General features: G+C 38.1%; 1 protein-coding gene across 1 annotated transcript in view; it reads right to left on the reverse strand.

The window, feature by feature from the left end:
- Nucleotides 1-15,276, reverse strand: part of WDR41 (WD repeat domain 41) — a 49,682-nt gene that overhangs the window by 25,070 nt on the left and 9,336 nt on the right. The window contains exons 3-4 of the mRNA XM_055124217.1: nucleotides 4,812-4,860; nucleotides 2,806-2,937 (exon numbers count right to left, since the gene is read on the reverse strand). Of these exons, the coding sequence (XP_054980192.1) occupies nucleotides 2,806-2,937; nucleotides 4,812-4,860 (181 nt within the window). The remainder of the gene's footprint in view (nucleotides 1-2,805; nucleotides 2,938-4,811; nucleotides 4,861-15,276) is intronic.

Consider the following 15,276-nt stretch of genomic DNA (forward strand, 5'->3'; position numbering starts at 1 on the left):
TCTGGTCCCCAGGAACTTTAAGATTTTAATGGTGAGTTCACATTACAAATATTATTCCTTTCAGTAGATAATCTTTAAAGAAAGCATGGAATATTTAGTGCTTATACTATTAAAGGACTGAAGCAATAGCACAGCGGGTAGGGCGTTTGCCTTGCACACAGCCGACCCTGGTTTGATTCCTCCATCCTTCTCAGAGAGCCCGGCAAGCTACCAAGAGTATCCCGCCCGCACAGCAGAGCCTGGCAAGTTACCTGTGGTGTATTCGATATGCCAAAAACAGTAACAAGTCTCACAATGGAGATGTTACTGGTGCCCATTCGAGCAAATCGATGAGCAAATTGATGAACAAGGGGACAGTGCTACAGTGTTACACACTATTGCAGACATTAAGTCAGTTTAGGAGAATGGGCCTACAATCTAAGTTTGAAGTAGGTTTTCACTATTCAGCTCTTTGAAAATCTCAACAGAACAAATGGCTGGGATACTGAATCTCTGCAGCCATTAAAATATTTAGATTTTAAGGTCTAGGACCACTAGGCACTCAAGGAGTGAAGACATGCCATGAGTAAGAGGCCAGGGTCCAATCCCCAGCACCAGACAGTCCCCCAAAAGGCAAATTCCCCACTAGCAGCACCAAGAAAGAAGAAAGAAAACAAATTTTAAGGTTTATTCTACAGCATAATTCATCAAAACCTAGTAAACACTGAAAACAGGTATGCATGCTTTTAAACAGCATCCCATCCATTAATATTTCCAACAATATCCCTGGATGTGCATGGCAGGATGCTCTGCAAGAAATTGACTCACTGCTATCCTGACTCAAAGGAGACAGGAACAGTATATTCCTATACACTGCATGCACAGGTTCAATAATTAGAGATACTTTCATAAAATGCCAAAGGCTAGTCAGACTTAAACAGTATAGTAATTTTCAAACCATTTACACCATTTCCTATGAAAACAAATACATTACGCCTACTGTCTAAAACTCATTTCTATTAACTTCATATAAATGTATGGTAAAGATGTGAGATACATATATATATATGAGTGTGTATATATATATATATATTCCAAAAAAACTGTCACTTAAAATTTAAAAACCCACCCTCAACAATCAGTGAAGTGTGTTAATAGCAAAGGCAAGCAGAGTAAATTTAGAAGTAATTTTAGTACAAGTGACTACAATTACTACAAAAAGATTCTATAGTATAACTTACAAATAATATTTACACTGATACTTAGCAGAACTCTGCACTATACCAGTAACTTTAATAACACCTCTGAATATTGTTATAGTACCTTAGCAAGGCTCTAATAAAAAGAAACCATTTTAAATTCTTTTTTTGCCAAGATTATACGGATACTGAATAAAAACAAGAGCTTTAGTCCATAAAATATCTGCCTTAATCCAGCAGTAATAAAACTATTCTGACCTAATCATTTGAATAATGTGTATGTCCTTGTGAATGCAATACTGCAATTATAACAGAAGTTTATTCTCCTCATTTAAAAATTTTCTTGAATTGCTTACCTATTAGCAATCTGTCCAAAATTATTTCAGTTAATTCACTCATTTAAAGAGTGTGTTGGGGCTGGAGTGATAGCACAGCGGGTAGGGCATTTGCCTTGCACACGGCCAACCCGGGTTCAATTCCCAGCATCTCATATGGTCCCCTGAGCACTCCCCGGAGTAATTCCTGAGTACAAAGCCAGGAGTAACCCCTGTGCATCACTGGGTGCAACTTTCACAAAAAAGGCAAAAAATAAAAGTGTGATAAAGTATGTTTTGGTTTATAGAAGTCTAGAAACACCTACTTCTTTGGACCAAGTCCAAAATTTACTTTTACTAGCTTAAAGCAATTTAAATTAAATTTGAAGATTAAAAAATAGGAGCAAAACTAATCCACTAATAAAGACTGTCCATAGCATTTGGCTGTATCTTCCACAAATGTATTTCCTCATACAGATATCACAGGGCTGAAGGAAAAGATTTCGTGAAGGCTGTACTAGATAGGGGTCCAGGGGTCTGGCTCAGCAAGCAGGCAGCTCGACAGGTCAACCCTACACTGGCTGTGAGACCCTGCACAAGCTGCTCAATTCTCTCCATACCTCTCTTTTCTCTTACCCGCAAATGAAGCTTAAGAAACACAAACCAAAAAAATGGCCCTTATTTCAAAGAGCTACTATGTAAGGATTAAATAAGTGAATGGAAGTAGAGAACCATGCCTGATGCACCTATTTTATAAAACTCTGTGAGAGCTGTTACATACTAAGCATATTAAAGTTTTAAATATGCTTTGGAACTTTGCAACTAAAATTACAAAGAAAAGGTAGCTTACGTTTGTTATTTAATACTAAACAATGTTAACCACTGGGAAGATGGTAAATTCTCTTTTTTATGCTAGAAAAGGGTTTTTCTTTATAAAAGTAGGGGGAAATACGAGTTTTTCTCCAGTCCAATTCATCCTTTTCTAAACTGAAAGCAAACTAAAAGAATACATATTTTAAGCCCACATTCTCCCATTTTCCTCCTTTTTACATAACCTGATACAAATAGTAACTCTGAAAAGAACTGCTTTGATCATGGTGTTTTGATCAGTTAGCCTCATTAGCCAGCTATATCTATTCTAATAGTATGAAATGAATAATACTTTTAAGAAATATCTTAGGAGATCTAAAACAAAATCTTTTTGCTCAATTAGGAATGTTCAGACAGGCCCCAAGAGGCTGAAGACTAATCATACATGTGCTGGTCCCCAGGGTCTCTAGAGCAATTCCATTCTCCTCCTGACTGAAGGATACAATAACTGTCCTATCAGCAGAGGCTGTCAAGATCAGCTGGCTTTGTTCTGTACAAGCTTCCAAGGAAGGGAATGTAATAATAGCCGTTATCTTCTGAGTGTGTCCACTGAGCTCCAAAAGTTTTTCTCCTGTCTGAAATACCAATAAAAATGTTAATTCACAACTTACATATTTTAAATGACAACATTTAGAAGAACCACCAAGAAATACACACATTCCATTTAAAATTGCTTAGAATTTACCATTAATTTTGAACAATTAAATAGTTTAAAAACTGACAGTAGCCATAAATAATTTTAATTATTTTCAAGAAGAAAATCCTAGGTCTAGCACTTTTATAGCAAATGTAGAAGAGTATTTTTATATAGTTTTAATAATAGTGGTGATTAAGCATAAAAATACCAGTAAATAACTCTGGAAAAATACCAGTGCTCATTATTTAAGTATTTGTTATCAAGGCTTCCACTGTTACAAAGTTGTGGAAGGAAATAAAAACATAACCAAAGTGTGTATAAATATGATATCCACTATCTCTCACTCCTACTTCCTACTCTTCTGTGTAACACCATCAGCTATACCTACCCATTCAATATCTTCATTTATCATTTCTTCTCAGATTTTCCAAGTAGAAAAATACCAAAAATACAAAGTAAATACCACGAAAACTGCAGACTTTTGTAAGATTTCAAGATTTAAAAAATATGGTGAATCTACTGATGAAATAACTGTTCTAGACAGGAAAAAGGCCACTGAAACACTTTAGTGGTGATGGGGTGCAATAACTTTGTACATCAATACCATAAATATTAACACTAAACATGCTATCTAAGCTAGAATAAATACTTTAAAGACCATTAAAAAATGACAGAGGGGCTGGAGAGATAGCACAGCAGGTAGGGCGTGTGCCTTGCACGCGGCCGACCTGGGTTCGATTCCCAGCATCCCATATGGTCCCCTGAGCACCGCCAGGGGTAATTCCTGAATGCAGAGCCAGGAGTGACCCCTGTGCATCGCTGGGTGTGACCCAAAAAGAAAAAAAAAAGACAGATAGTGGGGAGAGCACTTGCCTTGTTCACAAGTGATCTGGGTTGGATCCTCATCACAACATATCATCCCTTAAGCCCCTCTAGGAATGATCCCTGAATACAGAGCCAGGAGTAAACCTTGAGCACTTCTGGTGTGTTCCCCACTCCTGCTCCTGGCCCCAACCCCCAAAAACTGAGATCTAATGAGTAAAACAAGATAACAATCCAAATAAGGGTGAAAAGATGAATGTTTTAAAAGAGAATGATTTGGGGATTGAAGGATCAGAAAGAGAAGTCCTGGATAGATTTAGTAATGTGTTAATATTTTTTTTCTTTATGAGTCCCCTCTGAGGAGCAGAGAGGCACGAGGGCTACAGCTGGTAATGCCAGGGAGGCCTGGACGTACATGGCGGGCATGCAGTGCACTCTGTGCTATCTGCCCGGCCCCAAAGCTGTTAATTTTTTGGGAAGAAATGAACTTTCTACTGGGCTCAGAAGGATATAACTCAGCAGCAGCATGCTTGTCTTGCATGTGAGAGGTCCTGGGTTCATCCCTGGCACTATACACACAACACCACAAAGCCTTTTATTACTAAGAAAATCAAACATGAGAATGCTACATTGTACCATATATATATATATATAATCATATAATTGTGAAAGAAAAAACTGCCTGCCAATATTAACACTTAATTTATAGAATCAACACACAGCTGTTGATAAATTTTGTTCAATTAGATTAAAGTTTTGTTTTTATAAGTTAGCATGTTTGTCAGAAAAAAAAACTGTTATTAAAAATCATGTCTGTTATAAAGTATTAGTCCCTATTTTCAACTGGGTCCAGCCTAAATAACACCTTTCGACTGTTAGTCTGAAATCAAGATACTGCTATACAGATGTAACCTCAACAGGTAATATTTAATATACCCTCAACTGTACAGTCATATATTTATAGAATATATAAATAGAATCAATACGTACCTGGGCATTCCACACAACTACAATTCCATCATCACCGGCTGATGCAAATCTGGTGAGGAAAAAAAGAAAAAGGTTCAAGGAAAAAAAAAATCACCGGTAGTATGTATTTGCTAAGATTACTAAGAACTATGAGACCAGAGGGTGGAGCCATAGTACAGTGGGTAAGGCGCTTGCCTGGCATGAGGCCGGGCCAGGATCAATCTCCAGCACCCCATAATGTTCCTGAGCCCCACTAGGACTGTCCCTGAACACAGCCAGGTGTGGCCCAAAATCCAAAAAGTACATAAAATGATATGATCAAACACTGATATAATCACAGTTATTTACACTGACATGAACAACACAGAACAAAGAAGGGCAGCTTCTTGGACAGAAAGGGATTTTTCTGGGGCCGGAGTGATAGCACAGCGGGTAGGGCATTTGCCTTGCACGCGGCCGACCCGGGTTCGATCCCCGGCATCCCATATGGTCCCCCAAGCACTGCCAGGAGTAATTCCTGAGTGCAAAGCCAGGAGTAACCCCTGAGCATCGCTGGGTGTGACGCAAAAAAAAAAAAAAAAAGGGATTTTTCTAAGAGTGGGGAAAAAAAGAGTTTGTGTCCTTTGTTGAAATCACTGTTCCTTTTCTTTTCTCCATAGAGATATTTTAACTCTATCATCATTCTTTTTTTTTTTTTTTTCCATCTGAGGGCCTGAGACCTCAGAGCGATCCTGCCTTGGAGGCTCATGTGCCACACTGGAGAATAAGCCCAGGACCTAACTCCTGCCCGGGCCCTTCCTAAGTCACGGAGTCATTTCGCAGGTCCTCTCTCACTGGGACACCTACCGGAAGACTCTCTCTGGGTCACCTCAGTGTCTGCAGGCAGCATCAGGGCTCAAACTCAAGGCCTTCTGTTCTATCAGCCGTGAGTTCGAGCCACCAAGAAACCTTCTATTCCATTAGATGGCAACGGTGACTATCCTGATAACTTAGCACGCTCGGCGCACGGGAGTTCAAACTAGCCTCAGGTTGGCCAGGAAAGCACTTCAGCAGTGCAGCCATCCGTCTTCCAGGTCCAACTCTTTTATTTAAAGCCAAGACTTTTCCTTTATTCATGTGGCTCTTTTGATCATTCCACTATGTTCTTGATTCAGAACGTTAGAGCAAAGACCGTTATTTTTGTTTAATGAAAACACTTGAAATGTAAAGAAGTTTGTTTCATTTTATAACAGAAAAATATGAATCCCGTGAGTTTATTTCTTTTTATCTCCCATTTACTTATCAAAAAAACCACCATTCATAGTTTGCAGAGAAGATATCTGTGATACAACTATCAAGAAAAATAATTTGTTGTACAAGATTATTCATCATGGCGTCTGTATTATAACAAAAGTCAAGAAAGCACTGCTCACAAAAGTGATATACAGCAATTACATTACAAGCATGTCACACAATTTGTTATTAATAATGTAGTACACCAGTTTGTAAATGGTTCATTAATTAAGCTAAATTAAGTCAAAGTTGTCTGTATAATGTTATTTCCATTCACTAGAATTCAGGTTTGCTTCTCTGAATAAAAGAATGTAAGTATATTACAGAAAGACAGTTGTAAATCACATATAAATGGTTCCATGCAGTATTAAACTTAGTATATGATATTCCACTAGCCAGGAAAGACATTTAAAGAAATTAGTACTTCCTGTTGAGGCTGTTTGTGGATTTTACAAATCTGAGTATGCTCTGAACCTCCTCATTAAGTTAATACTATTAGTTATGCAAGATTACACCAAGGAAGGTAAAGCACTGACAAAACGGGATGCAAAAGTTACTTTGCAACTAAAAGTATCTGTTCTGGTGAATTTTTTTTATTTTTTATTTTATTTTTTATTGAATCACCATGTGGAAAGTTACAAAGCATTCAGGCTTGAGTCTGTTATACAATGGTCGAACACCCATCCCTTCACCAGTGCACATGTTCCACACCAAGAACCCCAGTATACCTCCACCCACCCCCACCCACGCCTTTGTAGCTGATAACTTTCACTTTAATTTTTCTTTATTTTGATTACATTCAATATTTCCACAAAAAAAACTCACTATTATAGTTTGGAGTTTTCCCTGCCAAAACCAGACCCGCTGAAAAGGAAGCATCTGATAATTTGTTTTCCATTGCTGAAAATGAAGAGATATGAGGTCTGCATTTTAGTAACTACATCCAGGGAAATTTCTGCCAGAAACTGCATCATTGCAAGCTCGTACCTCTCTTTAGTGGTCCTGCCGCCCCCTCCCCGCAAGGAAAAGCCGAGAGAGAAAAACCTTTCCCCTCCTGGGGCGGCATGGGGCCGTGGCTTAGTTCACAGTCTAGAGACATTTCTGCAAGAAGCTGCTGGTACCAAAAGTAGTTTAGCTGGCCTCCGGGATCATGGTCATCCAGCAACAGAGAGGCTGCACACATGTGGCCACTCGGGTCACATCTCGGCAGAGAGCCTGTTCTGGTGAATTTTACTCTCATAAAAGTTCCATAAAATCTCCCTCTTTCAGTCATATAACACAACACTCCAAACAGCCTCAAATTCAGACAGCTCAGGCTCAGTCCTAGTCTCCCATCTAGTACACCCTGACTCTGACAAATGCCGTTCTCAGTACTCATTCCAAAAATCTTTGATCACAAGGTTTAGTAAAAAGAGGTTATCCAGAAGAAAGAAAAGTGGTCAGATACAGACTATAGAAGTGCATTAATACATTTTAATAAACAACTACATATCTTTTACACTAAAGGGACCTTTAAACTTCATAGCTAACTAATTAGAAAGCACACAAACTTATTTAACAGCCCACACCTAGTATTTATTATTTAAGAATGTAATATATAGACCTGGAGATTAAAAATAATCATTTTTAATTAGAAATATAATTTCTGGGACTGGAGCGATAGCACAGCAGGTAGGGCGTTTGCCTTACACATGGCTGAACCAGGTTAGATTCGCAGCATCCCATATGGTCCCCCGAACACTGCCAGGAGTAATTCCTGAGTGCAAAGCCAGGAGTGACCTGAGTGTATCGCCAGGTATGACCCAAAAAACAAAACAAAACAAAAAAGAAAATAATATATTTCTTATTCTTGACAACACATTTTTTCTGAATTAAATACAGTATTAAATACTGCCTTAAGTGTATCAAAATAGCTGCTAGAAGAGATCTTTAATAGCATATATTCTGGGTCTATTGATTTCTTTTTATTTATATAGTGATGGCAAGGAGGGCAGAACTCAAAGTCTTAAGCTTCCTTCAGTTTAAAACATCAATTTGTATCGATTTTTAAAACTTTAATAATTGCTTTTCTCCCTAGGGCAGATCTAAAATACATACTTTTCTTCAAACCCTGATTTTTTAACTTCTCATTACTGTTTTATCATGTCTGAATCTCCTAAGTTCACAATGAGAAATTATTGAACTGAGAGTTCAGAAATGAGATATAGTGCATTTTACCTCCAACTTTAATTCAATCAGTTGTGAACAAAAGTTAAATCTAAACAATGCTCAAAAGTAATGCATGAAATCACAGCCAATTTCTTACTGCTCACAGGTCAATTATCCAGTTGGTGGATTATTCAGGCCATCCAATTCTCTTATATGTTCTCTCTCTCTCTCTCTCTCTCTCTCCCATTTTCATATTTATATTACCTCCTCTAAAGAAGAAATATAAGCCTTGAAATGCAAATTAGTACAACTTTTGCTACATATTAGTAAGTCTGACAAAATAATTGATACAGGGTTGATAAATCATTCACAATTACAATTATCTATTCTACTAGGATGGATAACTGAATACCAGCCAGCTGCATCCTATCAGCTTATCTTGAGCTAACCAATCTATCCTAGTCAGACAAGCCATCTCCAAGGCAGAAATGGAAATTCTACCCAAGAATTTCCTAATTCACAATAGTAAGATTCACTACTATTACTATCCCACTAGACTGATCATGCACAATAGTCAGATATACCCTGAAAGCAACATGGCGCTATCCAGAGGGAATCACTGACATGCCAGTAAGGAGCTTCCCACTGGACTTTGGTGGCAGGCGTGGAAACAGCAGCTCTGAGTGAGGTGTGAAGCTAAGCCCCCAAAATTCAGTGATAAGACCAACAATTCAAATTCAAATGAGAAAAAAGAAAACTCCATAAGGTTTAAGCTATTCGATAAGGAAAGAACACTAACTATACGACCGTAGTATTGCATTTAATAATTTTATAAAAATATTTTAAATTAGTAGATGCCAAATAGTTAAATCCAAAGATAAAAATTTTTAAAGAAGTGTTTCTTTACTGACTAAAAAGCAAATTATTTAATGAGATTTCATGCTCAGTATTAGTGTCAGGAACAATTACAACTGGGACATGGCTCAAGATTGTAAAACTCAGTGATTATTTAGAAACATACCATATTCTATCAAGTCTAAGACATCACTAATTGTAAAATACTGTGCTATTGTATATATTATTTATTATAGGGAGAAAATAATTGTAATCACTAGAAGATACCATCAACTATATGATGTAACTCAACTTCAGAGAAGTTCAAATAAGCTTCTTAAAATTACTAAAATCTGTAATTCCCATGTTAATTGTTAAAATATGGTAGTTTCTGCTCTAAAAAATCTAAAAAAAATCTCTACTTAGGGAAGCTACAAAGTACTTAAAAAATGTTTCTTCAATAAATAAATCAACAAGTAAGCAAACCTTCAATTGCTGCAAGGGCTCTTTGAAAAAGAATAATAGTACTAGCATAACTTCACTTGTTTCTTTTATCATTACTTTACTACTCTACCATCAAATTTAAAACTCAGAACCCCACCAAACACAAAATCAATTCCTTTGTTCTGTAGCTTCTTTTCCATTCTTATGCACATCCTTGAGGTTTCCTTAACTTGGAATCACCTTTCAAATACTCATACACGGTTAAATGACTAATGACGAAAATTATATGAATGAAATCAAGTTTAACAGCATGGCCAAGTAAAAAGGTGGGGTGATGGCTCAATGGGCTGGAGCACATGTTGCGCTCTCTGGACACTTGAAAGGTAGCCTAAGCACTGCTGGGGAACAATCCCATGCACAGAGCCAGGAGTTATCCCTGAGGACCACTGGGTGTGGTCCAAGAGTCAACCCTGCTAATTATGAGAACTAAATTTATTGTGAGAATTGATGACTCACTCACAAATTATTCATTTAGCAGTAACTATAAATTAAGCATTAACAAAGTATAAATAGTAAGAGAATTTTTCCCCTTGAAAAATTCACAGAATACAGAACTAACAACACTATAGGGTACAGATCATAAATTCACTGAAAATGGTTTTATCAATGTATAGGAATCATTCCCTTTAAACATCCCTTAGAACAGCTCAGAGAAGTACTCTCACTCATACCAACTGTAGGCTGAAAAAAAGCTGGGCCTCACACGGATTAGCATAAAATGTTTTCACAGGTAATTTCTATGTCCATGAACAAGTGCATACTAAATAAGAACTACTAAGTTGTTATTTCTGTGAACTTACGTCAGTCAAAGATGTTATGCACCCAAATATTAAAGACATAAAAAGTATAACCCATAACCTGAATATAAATATTCCTGTATTCAATATTTACATAACCATAAATCACTGAAAAAATAAAAATAGAACATCATGGTAGTACATTTAAAAAAAAAACAAACCTGAGGCTGGAGTGATAGCACAGTGGAGCCAACCCCGATTCGATTCCCAGCATCCCATATGGTCCCCTGAGCACTGCCAGGAGTAATTCCAGAGTGCAGAGCCAGGAGTAACCCCTGTGCATTGCAGGGTGTGACCCAAAAAGGAAAAAATAATAATAATAAAAAAAATGTAGATTAACTTCTCACCTAACCCACAGCAATCTTCTAATAATGTCACTGTCATCTCGTTGCTCATCGATTTGTTCGAGCAGGCACCAACAACGTCTCTCATTGAGAGACTTACTGTTACTGTTTTAGGCATATCCAATACATCACGGGTAGCTTGCCAGGCTCTGCCACGCGGGCGCGAAACTCTCAGTAGCTTGTGGGGCTCTCCAAGAGGGGTGGAGGAATCAAACACGGGTCAGTCATGTGAAAGGCAAACGACTTACCGCTGTTCTAATAATGGAACTAAAATAACATGCATTTTACATTTGAACTTGAAAAATGTTAGCATATACCAGAAAATGAACACAACTGAAAATAAAAATTTGATTTAAACAGTAACAATGACAGTCCTCATTCCCCTGACCCCAAAAGAGCCTCAAATATGCCATCGGGCTACACTAACACGAGACAGGGATGGAGACGTTACTGGCGCCCACTCGAGCAAATCGATGAACAACAGGATGACAGTGATACAGTGATCTTGTATGCATCCTATAGCTATTATTTAAAAAAATAAGAGAAATAAAGGCTATAACAGTTGCAACAAAAATTCCAGGGGAACTTCAAAATATTTTCAGGAGTCACAGAGATACCACTGATTCTCTTAATTCATTCATCAATTAGAACCTTAATTAGAATCTCAGAACATCACCTTTTTTTCTTGATTAAAAAGGAATTTAGACATATAGATAACACTAAATAACTGAAAGTCTGAGATGTTTTTATTTATTTATTGTTTTTAGGTCCATACCATACCCGCATACCAGCTGTGTTCAGAGCTTACCCCTGTTTCTGTATTCAGGGATCACTCCTGGCCATGCTCAGGGGACCGTCTGAGGGGCCAGGAGCTGAATCTCGGTTAGCTAAGTGCCAGGCAAGCATTTTACCTGATGTATTCTTTCTCTCCAGCCTCTGAGATTCTTTTTTTTTTAGTTCAAAACTAGAATGAAGGGCAAGATTCCTTAGTTCCCAAAGGCAAAGGTTTTGCCTTTGTGTGGTAAAGGCAAAACCTTTAACAATTTCTCTCTTTCCTCAAATCACATACTAAAATCCAAATGAAATATTAGTTTACAAATATTAAAATATTTTCAAAAAATCCCTATGACCTCTAGCGGGTAAAATCTCCCTGAACTCATGTTTCCTAAAGGAACCATTTATATTGTTAGTGAAACATCTCTGGCCTCCAGTTTTGGGAGTTTCGGTTTTTTAATACATTTTATTTCCTCCCCCACCTTTGGTGAGGTACCGTCATTTACAATACTATTGACAGTTTCATGCAGACCTTGTTCCAACACCATATCAATGACCTTCCTGGCCGCTCTCTGTCTTACTTGAGAACAAATGGAACGTTCTCAGTTCCACTCCTTTCTGAATTTTCTCAGAGGATTTTTCAGAGAGGGAGGACTCTGTTCTGCACTTGTTTTTGAGGTAGGTTTACATCTGAGTGAGAGGCTTCTTCTTTTGCAGGGAAGGCCAACATGGTTGTGTGTCACATTATATCTTTTATGGGCTAAAGCGATAGGACAGTAGGCAGGGCGTTTGCCTTGCACGCAGCCAAGCTGGGTTCAATCCCCAGCATCCCATATGGTCCCTGAGCACCATCAGGTGTGACTCCTGAGTGCAGGGCCACGAGTAACTCCTGAGCATTGCCAGGTGTGACCCAAAAAGACCATTATACCTTTTACTCCAGCTTTTGCCAGTTAATACTTAACTGATATGTTCGTGTCCATCTGTCTGATTCCTGCAACTAACAGTATCTAAGGAAAAAAAGTTTATTTCACAGCAAAACAAACATTCTCATGTACTCATCAGCTATTCTCAATAATTATTACCTCACTATCAACATTACTTCATCTGCACTTCCCCAAAACCTCCCTTCACAGATCACTAAGAAGTAAATTCCACCAAGAAATATTTCAGTTTCTCTTTGGATTTTTTTTTCTTTACACAAGATAAAATTCACTTTTAATTCCTTTATATTACCAAATACCCAGTCTAATCAAATTTCCCTGATGGGTCCAAAATTTTTTAAGTTTACCAGAACCAATCTAAGTTGGTGGGGTTTTTGTTTTCTGCTTGTCTTTTGGTTTGGTTTTGTTTGGGGGCCACACCTGGCAATGCTCAGAGGTTACTCCTGGCTGTGAGCTGAGAAATTACTATGCCTGGCAGTGCTCGAGGGACCAGATGGAAGGTCAGGAATAGGACTCAGGTTGGCTGCATGCAAGGCAAATGCACCCACTGTACTATTGCCCCAATCCAATCTATGTTTTATATATTGCAAACGTTTGTTGTATCTCTTTTTTTTTTTTTTTTTTTTTTTTTTTTTTTTTTTTTTGCTTTTTGGGTCACACCTGGCGATGCACAGGGGTTACTCCTGGCTCTGCACTCAGGAACTACCCCTGGCCGTGCTCAGGGGACCATATGGGATGCTGGGATTTGAACCCGGGTTGGCTGCGTGCAAGGCAAACGCCCTACCCGCTGTGCTATCTCTCCAGCCCCTGTTGTATCTCTTTTAAGGTTTCTTTTACTCTACTTATGCTTTTTTTTCATGTTTTTTTCCTTACAATTAAGCATCTGTCATACAGTTTTCAACAATTTGCTAGTTACTTTTTAAAATGCACCTCTTTCAACTATATTTCTAGTAATCAGAAAAATCAGATAATCAGATTCAAATCTGGATATCTGCTAAGATCATTTCATAGAAGACTGCAATCTTCAACAGAAAATATAATTTCTGGCCCCATGTGTATGTTTCTGGGAGGGATGTATATGTGTGTGTATGTGTGTTTATGTAGAGCCACAACTGCCTCAATATGTTATTTCATAGGAGGTTAAAAAATGGCATATCCTCCAATTCTCTGATTCTTCCTGGCTTTAAAACTTCTACAAGAAGTTTTCTCTTATCAATTCTTACTCATCCCTAAAGAGATTGTACAGATAAGCCATTTGTAAAGGCAGTAAACCTCTCTGTCCCTGAATTTACCAATATTCAAAATAATCATTTTCCTAACACTCTCTCTAAAGATAATCAGAAGTATCATTATTAACTCATGAATAGATATATAATAGATGACAATCTGTTGCAGTTATTACCCCAACCTTGTTCATGCAACTTGATTTTTCTAAGGTACATTTTAATGAGGCGAAATAAAATCATTAGAATGCTTATTAAGGGTATTTAATAACCAAGAAAGCCTGGATTTACATAGAAATTTGAGGTGCTGGAGCCAGAGAGATCCAGTAGGTAGGGAGCTTGCCTTGCAAAGCGGCAAGTACAGTAGTAGGGAGCTTGTTCTGCACATAGCTGACCTAGGTTCAAATCCCAGCACCCCACATGTTCCTCGAGCCCCACCAGGAGTGATCCCTGAGTGCAGAACCAGGAGTAAGCACTGAGTTTTGCTGGGTGTGACCCAAGAAACAAAAGCAAAATTAAATTTTCTAGTAGGAGTTTTCAGAAAATGTGGAATAAACCCAACTACATTTAAAAATAAAAAGAAATTTCTGGGTCAAATGGGAGCTCAACCTCTAGTTTTTTGAGAACCGTCCATATTGTTTTCCAGAAGGGCTGAACCAGTCGGCATTCCCACCAGCAGTGTAGAAGGGTCCCTTACTCACCAAATCCTCTCCAACAGCAGTTGCTTTTGTTCTTTTGGATGTGTGCTAGCCTCTGTGGTGTGAGGTGGTATCTCATGGTTGTTTTGATCTGCATCTCTCTGATGATTAGTGATGTAGAGCACTTTTTCATGTGCCTTTTGACCATTTGTATCTCTTCCTTGGTAAAGTTTCTGTTCATTTCTTCGCCCCATTTTTTGATGGGGTTGGATGTTTTCTTCTTGTAGAGTTCAACCAGTGCTTTATATACCATTGATATCAACCCCTTATCTGATGGGTATTGTGTAAATATCCTTTCCCATTCTGTAGATAGTCTTTGTATTCTGGTCACTGTATCTTTTGCAGTGCAGAAGCTTTTTAGTTTAATGTAGTCCCATTTGTTGATCTCTGTTTTTACTAGATTGCTTAGTTCCATGTCATCTTTGAAGATACCTTTATCTTCAATATCGTGGAGGGTTTTGCCTACCTTGTCTTCAATGTACCTTATGGTTTGTGGGAATATATCCCAGAAAAGCCAAAAAGTATAGTCGAAATGACATCTGCACTTATATGTTCATCGCAGCACTGTTTACAATAGCCAGAATCTGGAAAAAACCCGAGTGCCCTAGAACAGATGACTGGTTGAAGAAACTCTGGTACATCTATACAATGGAATACTATGCAGCTGTTAGAAAGAATGAGGTCATGACGTTTGCATATAAGTGGATCAGCATGGAAAGTATCATGCTAAGTGAAATGAGTCAGAAAGAGAGAGACAGACATAGAAAGATTGCACTCATCTGTGGAGCATAGAATAATAGACTATAAGACTAACACCCAAGAATAGTAGAAATAAGTACCCGGAGGTTGTCTCCATGGCTTGGAGGCTGGTCTCTCATTCTGGGCAACTCAGAGAAGGGAACACCAAGTAAAATGTGGTTGGAGGTCATGTGGGGGAAAGATGATGCGGGC

This window comes from Sorex araneus, chromosome 1 (genome assembly GCF_027595985.1).
Source record: "Sorex araneus isolate mSorAra2 chromosome 1, mSorAra2.pri, whole genome shotgun sequence".
NCBI lineage: Eukaryota > Metazoa > Chordata > Mammalia > Eulipotyphla > Soricidae > Sorex > Sorex araneus.